Genomic DNA, 14,105 nt, shown 5'->3' on the forward strand with positions numbered 1-14,105 from the left:
AAGTGATTAATTTTGTCATTAATCACTTACCCCCATATATATTTTCAGAATAGTCCATCTGCCATCAGTGGTTCAACCGTAACGTCGAGAATAATTTTTTTACGCGAAGAAAACAAAAATAACGACTTTATTCAACAATTCGTCTCCTCTGTGTGAACACAGCCAGCTTCCTTTCTTCCTCAAGGCACTGATAAAAGGTTTCTCTCAGCTGGAGATCTTTAAGAGAGCAGTGAACGGTTGGCCAGGGAATGTCTTTCAAGAACAGAAAGGCGACACCTGATATCGTCCTCGTTTGCGAACATGATGATGGCCCGAGCGTTGGGGGTCTCCAGGAGGCGGCGGATGATCTTGTCGAATTCCCCAGGCCTCGGCTCCCGAGGGATCTTCAGAGACTGTGCAATACACACGCCACCTAGACAGAGAAAGAGTCTGAGAATTAGGCTTCGTTCATTCTACACACAAAATCCCATTTGTTTTCTAAATCCAGCCATTTGCAAGCGATGCAGTCGGGTCTGTTTATTCAGTGTAGTCAAAAACATGCATATCTACATTGTTTGCCGGAATAAAGACATATATGATAACAAGAGAATTGTATTAATTATAATTCAACATGTACATTAACTTTTGGGGAAAATCACCAATGAAATCTGACAACAACTGTCTCATAAATGGTGTTCCTAAGCACATGTCTCCAGAACGCTGACTCTTTCTATAGCAACTGGGACTTCTAACGGCGCGATGACTTTACCGATTAGCTCTATTATTCAGAAGGCAGGGCTTCCTTTGATAGAGTGGCCATATTGAGCTTTGCATTTTTCCCCATTCAAAACTATATGAGTGACAGGTCTTGGGTATTCTATAGTCTTTGACTTCATCATTCAGATTTTGTCTCCAGGTGCTTGACATCATTTATTCAAACTTAACACGACAGACTTACAAAAACCAGGTCTTGACAGGCCATATTGAGGTGGACAGAGTTATATTTCATATTTAATGTAAGCTGTAATATCTAAGCCTCCAACCCATCAAGAGCTCGATTATACCATTAACGTCCCGAACGTGGGTGAATGATGGACTTCCTCCTGTTACAGTCCATTTAATGAGCGCCGGCGTTTTCCTCAGTGAGCCGTGTCACTGTGTGCCAAACGAATGTTACTCCTTATACATTCTGTCACAATGACAAATACTAATTAGCCTTAATTAATGCCCCTCACAATGGTAATCACCAATCTGTTGCATTCATGCCCTCCTCCGATCCATGATGATTGTGAGGTTATGGTGTGCAATATTTGCTTGGAGCTACACTACAGAAGAAACAGTCGTTTAAGTCATTAGCTGCCATTTTTGTGTTGTTGCTTTTTTTATTATTATTAATTTTATTAATATTAATGCTACATTAAAGCCAGATGTGACGCTATGAATAAAAAGTAGCTTTGAAGATAGAATACATTCAAAATGTTTTTTTGAAAGAAATTAATAGTTTTATTCAGCAAAGATAAATTAAATTGATCAAAAGTGAGAGTAAAGACATTATTAGAATGATTTCTGAAGGATCATCTGGTCCTGATGCTGTAAAATGATGCTGAAAATTCAGCGATGGATGGATGGATGGATGGATGGACGGACTGTAAGCCCATTTCCTAGCAATTCTGAGATTGTATCTCACAATTTCGAAAAAAAGTTGATTGTGAGATAAGGAACCTGAATTGCAAGATGTTAACTCACAATTGTGAATTTATAATGCACAACTGTGTGATATAAACTCATAATTCTTTGAAAAGTCAGAATAGTGAGATATAAACTCGCAATTGAAGAAAAAAGTCAGAATTGTGAGATTAAAAAGTCACAATTATCTTTTTAATTGCTAGATGTAAATTCAGAATTTTGAGGGGGAAAAAAGCCTGAATTTTTTAAATGTACATGCAGAATGGTAAAATGTGAAATTGGAATTACAAGAAAAAAGTCAGAATTCTGAGTTTATCTCTCGCAATTCTGACTTTTTGATCATATAAATGCAGCTTTGATGAGCATAAGAGACTTTTATCAAAAACATAAAAAAATAAACCTTACAACCGCAAACTTTTGCATGGTAGTGTATCTAACATATTTTTGTATTGTACACATATTTGTAAAATACATACCTATCGAATGATATTTACATACCTAAGTTAGCTCACTGCAACATGATCAAAACAGCAATGAACTCTTTCATCACACTACAACGCTGCCTGTTGGAAAAAGTAGCTTGCTACAAGAAAAGCTACTGTTCTGAAAACAGCTAAGCTACTGTCACGCTACAGAACCAATGTAGCGACAACACGGGGCACAGAGCATGTCTTTTTAACTCACTGATGTCTCTCCAAATCTCTTTCCAAATACAGAATGAGGCTTTTATGTGTCATAAATGGGAGAACATCAAAAGGCCAATGAATTAGCATCCCAGAGCTTGGTGGCTTTTCAATACACCAAATTCCTTTTGCATTTTGTGCCTTTCCATTTATCCGACTTTCAATAGCAGATACAGCAGTCTTTGTGTTGCACAGGGACACATACTCAGCTAAATTGCGAGGAAGAGAAACACTGGCTTTATTAAAGCTCATAAATTGATTGCATGAGCAGACATCAGCATTGCAGCATGTTGCAGGGAGTGAGCTGGAAGATTTTGGGGTTGAGCACTGAGATAAGCAGCTCCGCCTACCGGTGACTAATGCAGAAATTAGTCACTACACAATTAATATGCATGAATGACTGCATTAAAATATGGCCAGTTTATTTTTAGTTCTGAAAGAACAGGAAGAATAATTGTGAAGCCGTCATGCACTCACTTCAAAACCTTCAAAACAATTCATTGCAATAATACTCGAAGTGCACAGCGACTTCTCTAATTGTTTGAAGCAGCCGTTTGAAGTCATTTAAGCAGCTTGTCTGGTAATAAAATGATCCCTCCTATATCAGGGACACGACAAGCTCCAGCGTCTCTGCTAATCTTTAATGATTGGATTTTCACTGCTTTATGAATCATGAATTGTCTAATTGTATCCAGCCTCGCATGTTGCCCCTCAAACACACACATGGGCCTGCTAATGCTGTCATTTATTTCCATTGCTGGGAAACTGAGCATTTTCTTAAGTGAAGCGATTCACATTGGGTAATTAACTTTCTGTTTGATGGCTGTTTGGATCTGTGACTGACCGAAGGCAACTATGTACTGTCTGAGACACTATAACACATTCACTCTATACAAAATGACTTTATTAAATACATTTTATACCAATTTATCTTTTGAAATATAGCATTGTTTTCCAGATTTTCAAGCCCGAAGATGATTTATATATAAATCAACATTTCTAAAGTGTAAATAAAGATTAACTGAGCAGGTCTTACAAGAAAATGCTATCAGTCTCTAAAAAAAAAAAATGTTTAAATTATGAGAAAATCATAATTATGAGATATCAAATCATAATTATGAGAAATAAATTCAGAATTGTAAGATTAAAAGATATAATAAAGAAATTAAATTAAGAAAAAAGTTAGAATTATGATATATAATAACAGAATTATGAGAAAATAAATTTGGAATTATTAGATACAAATGCATAACTATGAGGAAAAAAGTTTGGCATTATGATATGTCATCATTATGAGAAATTATTTTGTTCTACTTCAGAATTTTGCATTTAATTCAATGTGTTACTTGCCATTTCTTTGGAATTATTTGTGAAATTTACTAGCAAATTTCCGAGAGAAGATTGTTTCAAAGTCAGTTAATTTTGAAAAAATTCAGAATTATGATATAATGTCAGAATTATGAGAACATAAATCCGTAATTATGAGATAATTAAAAGACAATTATGAGAAAGAAGGTTGGAATTATGAGATATACTCATAAATATGACTTCTTATGTGCCATTTATTTGCAATTATTTGGGAAATTTACTAGCAATTTCCGAGCGAAGATTGTTTCAAAGTCAGTTAATTTTGAAAAATTTCAAAATTATGATATAATGTCAGAATTATGAGAACATAAATCCGTAATTATGAGATAATTATAAGACAATTATGAGAAAGAAGGTTGGAATTATGAGAGCCATTTCTTTGGAATTATTTGTGAAATTTACTAGCAATTTCCGAGCGAAGTCAGTTAATTTTGAAACATTTCAGAAATATGATATAATGTCAGAATTATGAGAACATAAATCCGTAATTATGAGATAATTATAAGACCATTATGAGAAAGAAGTTTGGAATTATGAGATATACTCATAAGTATGACTTCTTATGTGCCATTTATTTGCAATTATTTGTGAAATTTACTAGCAATTTCCGAGCGAAGATTGTTTCAAAGTCAGTTAATTTTGAAAAATTTCAAAATTATGATATAATGTCAGAATTATGAGAACATAAATCCGTAATTATGAGATAATTATAAGACAATTATGAGAAAGAAGGTTGGAATTATGAGATATACTCATAAATATGACTTATTATGTGCCATTTATTTGCAATTATTTGGGAAATTTACTAGCAATTTCTGAGTAAAAACAGTTTCAAAGCCATTTTTGAATGTACTTTTTGGACAATCCAGTGAATTAAATACTCATATACCCAAAACAGTGACGCTAATATTATAAAACAGACCAAGCTCAAAAACCAGGGCGGGAAGAGTCACTAAAAACTGTCAATGAAGTGGATTTACTGTCAGTCACTCTGATGGTGATGCATATTGAGCTTTTTAAGCGAAATGCAAACATGAAAATCACAAACATTCATCTGGGCTCGAGTCATGAGACATATGCTTAATGGAGATTTGATTCATTCCACATTAGAGCCTGTGTGACAAAGCATGTTTCAGGGCGGTAATGGCAAAGAACTCAGTAGCACAATCCTTATTATTGTGGCTTATTACACCATCCATTAAGCAACAAAAGTGTGCCTTACTTCCTCGTGTTAAGAAATTGAACACTTTCAGAAATTAAGGACCACTGAGGTGGTGAAAGCTCGCCTGGATTTGTCTCCAGAGAGGTTTCCCACCCTTCCTGAAGGGGCAGATATCGGGCAAAGCCAATAAAACTGGATAAAACTCAAGCGCCAGAATGGCTGTTTTAAAATACCCAAATTTAATGCTTAATATCTCATGTGTAGTATTGTTTCCCCATGGCGCTGACCTCCTCCGCTCTCCGCATGAGGTGATTCGGTCGTCAATTCCTCCAAACATCAAATGTGGGAGCGTTTCTTGCTCATGAAAGCAGCACAGAAGCTTCGGGAACGTGTTTATTCAACATCTCCACCCACACACGCATCACAAAGGTGTTCGAATACAACCCGCATCCACCCACACGCGCGTGCCTGACGCCATGCGTTTCACACCACATATTCACTGCCATTCGCTGCCCATGCTGAGGAATGTAAAATGCATGAAGAACACGACAGTCATTTTGATGCAGAACATTTCTGTGCACTAATGCAGGACTAAAACGGCTTGAGTAAAGACCTCAATTGTTTGGATTGAACCAGACAAGCCCATTTTCTGCCTAAAAGTAGAAAATAAAACTGGTAATTGTGAGAGACAGTTAAAAGAAAGTAAACATAAATAAAATTAAATATGAATCATTAAAAAATAAAGCCAGAATGGTATAAAAAAAGGATAGAATTATGTAATATAAAGTAAATTATGAAAAAATTATGAGATAATCATGAGAAATCGTCATAATTAGGGGAAAAAACATTTTGAATTTTAAGTCAATTATGAAAAATAAAATTGGAATAATGACATATGTGACCCTGGACCACAAAACCAGTCTTAAGTCGCTGGGGTATATTTGTAGCAATAGCAAAAAATACATTGTATGGGTCAAAATTATCTATTTTTTTTATGCCACAAATCATTAGGATATTAAGTAAAGATATTTTGTAAATTTTCTACTGTAAATATATAAAAACTTCAGTTTTGATTAGTAATATGCATTGCTAAGGACTTTATTTGAACAACTTTAAAGGCGATTTTCTCAATAATTAGATTTTTTTGCACCCTCAGATTCCAGATATTCAAATAGTTGTATCTCAGCCAAATATTACACTATCCTAAAAAAAACATACATCAATGGAAATCTTATTTATTCAGCTTTCGGATGATGAATAAATCTCACTTTCGAAAAATTGACACTTGACTGGTTTTGTGGTCCAGGGTCACATATTAAGTCAATTATAAAAACACATTTGGAAGATAGATATATCTATATAATCTATATCATAAAGATATAAAGTCAAAATTATGAGAAAAAAAATTATGTGAATAAATGTGTAATTACATATATGTGTATGTATGTGTGTATATGTCTGTAGATATATAGTCAATTATGAAAAAGCAAGTCAAAATTATGATATATGAAACCATAATTATTAAAAATAAATTCTGAATTATGAGATAAAAAGTTAATTATGAAAATATAGGCAGAATTATGTGATATCAAGTCATAATTCTGAAAAATAAAGTTGGAATTGTGAGATATAAAGTAAATTGTTCCCATGAACTGCCCCGTTTCAAACTGACTTCGCTTCGGTTGGCTGGTGTGCATGATAGTTGTGAAAAATAACAGCTTGTATACCAACAAAATGAACCAAACTTTGACATCAAACACACTTGATCCGGAGCTGTGAAAGCGCTGTAATTCTTTGCATCAGCATGAGCTCAGAGGGCCATTCCCTTTATCCTAAAAAAATACTGTTAGTGCTTCTTTTGACGCTACAACGTGGCTTTAAAAAAAGACAAGTTTGTGTTTTGCAGCCCCAGAGGCACATTGGAAATGGTGCCGCAGAAGACTTTGAAGTGGGGCATCTGGTAGAAATGAGCCTTAGACAACAGAGAAGGACATACAGCACTTCACTCTTACTTGGTGGACCATGTCTAATTGGATTCTGAGAACAGGATTTTGGTGATTTAGTACAGTAACTTCTCTCCTAACATGTTGTCTTAACGACTCAATTGAACAGTGATACTTCGTCTTGTTTTGAAGGCAAAAGCATTGAGGTAATGCTAGGGTCATGCTTACTGAGTTGGGCCAATAACTGATACACCCGCCAGAGGCTTCGTCTATAGCACAGATCAATTGTCCTCAGGCTTTTAGGGAGTTACACTGGAATCTGAAGCGAGAGAAGTGACCGACAGTGGATTCCCGGTCATTACGGTCTTCAAGGTCAGATGTCGACGCCAAATCCCAGTAATAAATCCTTCTGTCCCATTCGCTTTGTTCTAGACACCGCCCTTTTCTCTCAAGTGTTGTGCTCACTTATCAGTGAATCAGAGGGATTTGTTTTTTCTGAGGAGTTCGACAGACTCTTTCTGACTCGCTGTACGAAAGCAAACCTATAAAAGATGTGCCGCTCTGACAGAAAAATCTAATTTCCCTGCGTGAATCCTAATGAGGCTTCGTCTATAGCACAGATCAATTGTCCTCAGGCTTTTAGGGAGTTACACTGGAATCTGAAGTGAGAGAAGTGACCGACAGTGGATTCCCGGTCATTACGGTCTTCAAGGTCAGATGTCTACGCCAAATCCCAGTAATAAATCCTTCTGTCCCATTCGCTTTGTTCTAGACACCGCCCTTTTCTCTCAAGTGTTGTGCTCACTTATCAGTGAATCAGAGGGATTTGTTTTTTCTGAGGAGTTCGACAGACTCTTTCTGACTCGCTGTACGAAAGCAAACCTATAAAAGATGTGCCGCTCTGACAGAAAAATCTAATTTCCCTGCGTGAATCCTAATCAAGTGTCCAACTATTAAAGCAGGCTTAGACTTGCCTGCAGAAACAAATAAGAAACAAACAGACAGAAAGACAATACAAGTGTCCAACTAGAGGTTTTCAAGCACACAAATACTCGTATAGTTCATAAAGATATAGTTCACCAAAAATTTAAATTCTGGTCATTTTTTTCCCCATGCAAATACATTTAATGAGGACTGAAGTGTTCACACTTCAAAAAAGAACAAAAAAAGCCTTCAGAAAAGTGATCCAAAAGAGTTTTCTGAAGCCATACAGCAGTTTAGCAAGAGTATGAGACCAAAAAAAAAAAAGAGTACTGACGCTGACTTTAGCTCTTGAACCGTATCTTTTGAATCAGTTCACAAAAACAATATGAATCATACTGAACTGGTTCTCAAGGTCAACTCACTGGAAAGATTAATACTGACTTAAAATTGAGTTTTGTTCCACACACAAAGCTACTGCATGGCTTACGAAGACTGTTAGGATATTTTTATGGTGACTTTGCATCATTTATTAAAACCTGAACGATTCGGTCGTCATGCATTTGCTAGGAAATAAAATGACCAGTGTTCTTCAAAATGTCTCCTTTTGAATGATAAAGTAAAGTGAACTACTGCTTTTAACACAAAAAATAACTACTAAAGAGGTGCTAGCTAAGACAAATCCATTCAAAACCACTAGACACAAGGAATGCAGTTAATTGCAATTCTAGTCCAGCCGAAAATCATTAACATGCATCTCAATCAGGGAAAGACCAGAAAACATGCAACAAAACTACATCTATATGATTTCACTTACAAAAATAACTTTCTCTTACAAGACATGAAAAATTCATTTCCATTATGAGAGAATAACCATGCATAACCCCTGCTGGTGCACAACTGAATATAATTGAATATAAAGTGAGAATATTTCCTTTTCAGTGCATATAATAAGACTGCAGTGGTTGTGAATGTGCCGTGACAGAAAGGAAAGAATACGTCAGTCGATTAGCATTGAAACTAAGTTCGACCTCCTCCATCTACAACGCTCTCTACCGTATGCAGATTTTTAGGGTGTAGATTTTGCTGCTCTGTTAGTCTCACTATGCAATTCAAATATTGACATTTTTAAAGCACGCAATATTCTGTCAGGCTTGCACTATGAGCTCTGATGAGACTGATTAATGAAGAGAATAGGAAAGTGGGAAATGATGTTACATATCATTTAGCAGATGCATTCGCTAAGTGACTTATAATACACAAAACTGCAGAGCCATGGGTCGTGATTCATTACGAGCCCTGCATTACTGTTAGTACTGGGTAATTATGTCAATTCTTTAAATATGTCCATGAAGTTTCTGTGTGTATACAGTATGATGATGCTATAGTTTTCTCAAATGAAACGGTAAAATTCTTGCGAAGTGACTCTCACAATAGCTCTGGAGATTACGTTTTTGTGTTCATGCCGTCATATAGTTAGACGAAGAGGCCAGAAATCCCCGCAAGCGTCACGCGTGCTTCAGTATTTGTGTAGTAAACAAAACCGCGTTTCCACCATTCATACATACAGAGGCAAGCGGAACATGCAGGATTCATATTTAAACCGTCTTTTTGCATTTTAATATTCACAGACACTAGTTCATATCGCGATTCGAATTAAGTGGCAGTGGCTACTTTTGATTTATTCGTCCAAAATTGACGAATTCCGTGGCATTCCGCGCTATAGAATAAATTATGTTTTTATGAATGGACTCCACGATCCCGTTTTCGCAGAAACCATATGGCCCTAGAAATGTAACCACACTTCAGAACATTAACGAGTTGCAGGGGTGACCTCATGTCACAGGGTCTCTCTTTCTCTCTGTAGCATATGTGCCCAGACGCGTTCTCAGGTACCGAAATCTGGCACCGATTGATTTAATGTGAATTGGTACTCGGTAGTACCGATGCAATTCAGTCGGTACCCTTAAAAGTACCGAGTTCGGTACCCAACCCTAACTAAATTGTCTAAAAATTTACTTTAATTAATTAATTTATTTTTAACTTTAATAAAAAATTTTAATATAAAATTTTACATACTACTGTAAATTGTATTTTTTAAACTTTCATTTGACTTACATTTTTTATGTCATGTAAACCTTTTCTGTATTTGATAGTTCAGTCATGCTAGAGTTGGTCTGACAAAATGGAAGTTGCATTTTTTTCAGTGTAGAAATTCATCCCAAATTACTTATCCAGTACTGTTTGCGCCACAGTCATGACTCATGAGTGACACCTAAACCATCCATCTTCTCCGTCTACACTTCCTAGCGATCTGATTTCTGCCTGACAGACAACCAAACAGGCAAAAACACAAGCTAACGCACTACCCTGCCGGATTTGTCTGCAACGCAAAGTCACAATTTACTGACAAGAGCAAATCAAAGCAGGGACCTTTGGTTCTTCACATTACTGAGACCTTGAAAGTCTGTTATGTTATGAGAGACACATTCACAGACGGCCTTCATGTGCCTTTGGATCCGTAGCCCAATTACTCTGAGGGATCTTACGAATGTGGACTGTATCAAGAAAAAAGAATGTCACATCTGAAGAAACTGAAACACTGGAGACCATTAGGGTTTGATCGTTGAAAGGATAGAAACAGAGACATAATCGAGCCGTCATGTGCTATATCACTGTGTAGAGCAAAGAAGCTTTCAGAATGTAATACAAACATACTGATTACTAAATACTACTTTCAAATGGCATGTAAAATAATATGCATTATGTAACAACAAATATTTCAAAACCTGTTCATATAGTTCAACTTGTAGATCATGTTAGCAACACTAAAGCCATGCCTTCAATTCTTAGGGAATGCACGCACTGATAAAATGCATTACTTGAAAGCATAATGTACATAAACGGAGTTGCATGCTACTTTTTTTGTCATTATAACATTATAATGTTTGTCATATGATTTCAAAATGCATGTTTAACTCAGTGAGAGGCATCCAAATATAATCTTGAAAATACACTGTAAGAAAACAAATCTGAAAACTGAAGAAAAAAATAATAATTTTCTGCCAGGGCATTATCCGTAAAGTTGAACCCTAAAAATGCATATGCAATTCAAAATACAGGTAAAACACCATAGGGGAAATTCCTTCATATTAACAGTACATCTGCCCTATTTTTTTTTTTTTTTACAAACTTTTATTGTAAAAATTAGTGTAAACATTTATATTTTTCATTTTAATCCAATTTCTTTGGAAAATTACATCTTACAGTTAACACCAATTGCAGTTTGCAACCCATTTTATGTCTATGACATATATTGGAGTAAAAGAGGATATTCAGTGAGGAAAAACTGAAGAAAAGAACTCGACTTTATCTGTCGCTAATTTAGTGGCTTGTTTAAAACCAGACAGGAGCCCCGACCAAATGCTGATTTCTGAAACAATGATTAAATAGCTTCTAGGTTATTGGTTAAATTATCTATCCTTAATGACTGCAGCAGAAAAGGGAAGTCATTTCAGAGGTTGAGCAAATTATTATATTTTGGCTAAAGATTTCTTTAGAATTATATGTAATTGCTCAAAATAAGACCAGGTGCATGCATTAAGAAAGTGGCAACCTGATTAAGTAATGAAGGGTAAAAACAAAACATTACACTTAAAAATAAAGTTTTTTTATTGGCATCAATGGTTACATACAACTTTTCATTCCACAAAAGCCTCTTTATTATGGGAAAAGGTTCTATTAGATTCTTGAAATGTTCTTCAAACTAAGAAACAATGGTTTTTAAGAACTGATCACTGAAAGGTTATTTGCAGAAACAAACATAGTTTTTAACTCTTAAAAATAAAGGTTCTACTATGGCATCACTAGGAAAACCTGCTTTTGAAACCTTTATTTTTAAGAATAGAGACAATTGCTCATCATCAGACTGGAAATGGAAGGTCAAGTCAAGCTCATTTCATTTTAGATACAGCATTAGATGCAGAGTAGTAGCAGGTCAACCAAGTATGCACACAGAAAAAGAGCTTATTATGCATAGAATACATACTATACATACTGCAGAAGAGTGAGTATAGCATGATAACAGCATGAACAGTCAATGGCTACGCAGGAAAATAAGGCTGATTTTCCCAGAAGTGACACTTCCATGTGTCGTTTCTCAAGAGGGGGTTTCGCAATTGATGTGACATTGAATCCCTATGGCTAAGCAGGGTTGGGATCAGAGGTCACGATCCTGGAAACTAGACCACATATGCTGTACATCTTCAGGCTTGCATCTCAATCAGCATCAATCTACCAGCCTGGCTTTTTACGCAGAATTCGGATGCGCTGTTTCCATGGCATCCAACACACACGTGTGCACTAAAGTACTATTACAAAGAAAGCTCTGAGATTGCCCACTGCTTTGTTTTCATGGACTCTTGGCTTCTTTTCTTCTTGACCGCTTTACGGTCCACTCAAACGCGATCTCCTGCAGCTCAAGCACTCTTGACTTTGCAGTATTCCTTCCCACTATACCCATCTCTTTCATTGATATTGTACAGGCCACATGTTTTATTCCAGCTCGTCTTTCCCGTCTACCTCCACGACCCTCATGTAAAAAACATCAATGTGTTTCACAGCAGCATATATGAAGCTCAGACAGAACAGAAGACATGCATCACTACTTCTTTAGGTTAACCTCTGTCTGTTTCTCACAAGATGAACCCCGCAACACAAACACCACAAGATCCTTTTGCTTTTAAAAGAATGGTTCACGCAAAAAATCATCTACTGAACCTTATATTGTCACAAATCCATATGATTTTCTTTCTTCTGTTGAGAACAAAGCAATGCAGAATATCCAAGCTTCTGTGTTTGTTACAATAGCAGTGGATATTTTTTTAATGATTTTGAAAGAAGTCACTTATGGTCACCAAGGCTGCATTTATTTGAATTAAAAATACAGTAAAAAAAAAAAAAATTGTGAAATATTATTACAATTTAAAATAACTCTTTTCTATGTGAAAATATTTTAAAATGTAATTTATTCCTGTGATGTAAAGCTGAATTTTCAGCATCATTACTCCAGTCTTCAGTGTCACATGATCCTTCAGAAATCATGCTAAACGGCTGATTTGCTGTTCAAATACTGAAAACAGTTGTTTGTATGTTTGTTTTCAGGACTGACTAGAAAGTTCAAAAGAATAGCATTTATTTAAAATATAATTTTTTTGTAACATTATAAATATTACTTCTGGTCATTGTAACATTGATGAATAGAATTTACTGAAGTTAAAAGTTCAAACCCATGTTTGAATGGTAGTGTATATAAAGGAGGGGGGGGGGATTGTATTTACAATATATTTATAAATACAGTTTCTCACTTGTGACTTTTACTGCCAATCTTCCTTTAAAAAAAAAACATCATAAAAGCACCATAAAAGTAGTTTGAAGTCACTCAAAGCACTTTTTGAATTACTTTTATGTTGCCTTTTGTCATTTTTCATAGCTTGGCAAAATAAATCACAGTCCACTTTCATTGTACGGCTCAAACAATCTTCAAATAATCAGCTTTTGTTTTCAGTAGAGGAAAGAAAATCAGATCAGCATACAAATTGGGAACGACATGACGGTGAGAAATGATTTTTGATTAATTTCTCCATTTTCGTGTGAACAATCACTTGAATGCATTATGCTACCCTTTGCTTTACCAAGTGAACGTCTTTTCCACCAAATCTTGGTAACATTATACAGTCCTCAAGCTTCTGTTAATCTACTCATGTCTCCCCAGCCGTCTGTACCCAACATCGCTACGCTGAAAACCAGCGCACGTTAATCTCTACAGGACACACGCCGTGTTTACTGGAATCCTGAAGCACTGAACCCTGTTTGCCAGGACGTATTTGAACAAATGCCATTCTTAGTTTAGCTATGGTTATTTGTGAAGACAACATAGTGTGACCAAGAACAAGAAAAAGCGACCCACTATAGCTGCGCTGGCATTTGCTTTGGTTTAATAAGGTCAAACAGTAAGTGCCAGATACCGGCAGACGCTCCGACTTCCTTCCGTCCCCGTTGAGTGCCGGAGTGTGAATTATTCCTTTCCTCCCGCTGATTTCCAGAGCGGAATATGACAGCTCTCAGCCGTCTGAGAAGCACCCAAGTGTAGATTCTGTAAAATCCCTCAAGCAAACTTGAACAAGGGAGATCGATGCACCATTCTGATTGCTTTTGCTCCACTGAGAGAATGAAAAAACCCGGGCAGACACGAGGCAGCAGAAATGACAGCTTTGCACAGCGGTCTCATGGCTACTGGAAAAGAGCTCTGAGCAGAGACCGTATGCACTAATTCACTTATAGGTCAGATGCTTCAGGCAATCT

The 14,105-nt window shown here is 36.1% G+C and overlaps 1 protein-coding gene across 2 annotated transcripts in view; it reads right to left on the reverse strand.

The window, feature by feature from the left end:
• grm8a (glutamate receptor, metabotropic 8a) overlaps positions 1 to 14,105 on the reverse strand; it is a 183,677-nt gene that overhangs the window by 60,450 nt on the left and 109,122 nt on the right. For both annotated transcript variants that reach the window (XM_016516499.1, XM_016516498.1), the window contains exon 3: positions 277 to 412. In XM_016516499.1, the coding sequence (XP_016371985.1) occupies positions 277 to 412 (136 nt within the window). The remainder of the gene's footprint in view (positions 1 to 276; positions 413 to 14,105) is intronic.

This window comes from Sinocyclocheilus rhinocerous, unplaced genomic scaffold (genome assembly GCF_001515625.1).
Source record: "Sinocyclocheilus rhinocerous isolate Xijiao unplaced genomic scaffold, SAMN03320098_v1.1 scaffold208, whole genome shotgun sequence".
Classification (NCBI taxonomy): Eukaryota; Metazoa; Chordata; class Actinopteri; order Cypriniformes; family Cyprinidae; genus Sinocyclocheilus; species Sinocyclocheilus rhinocerous.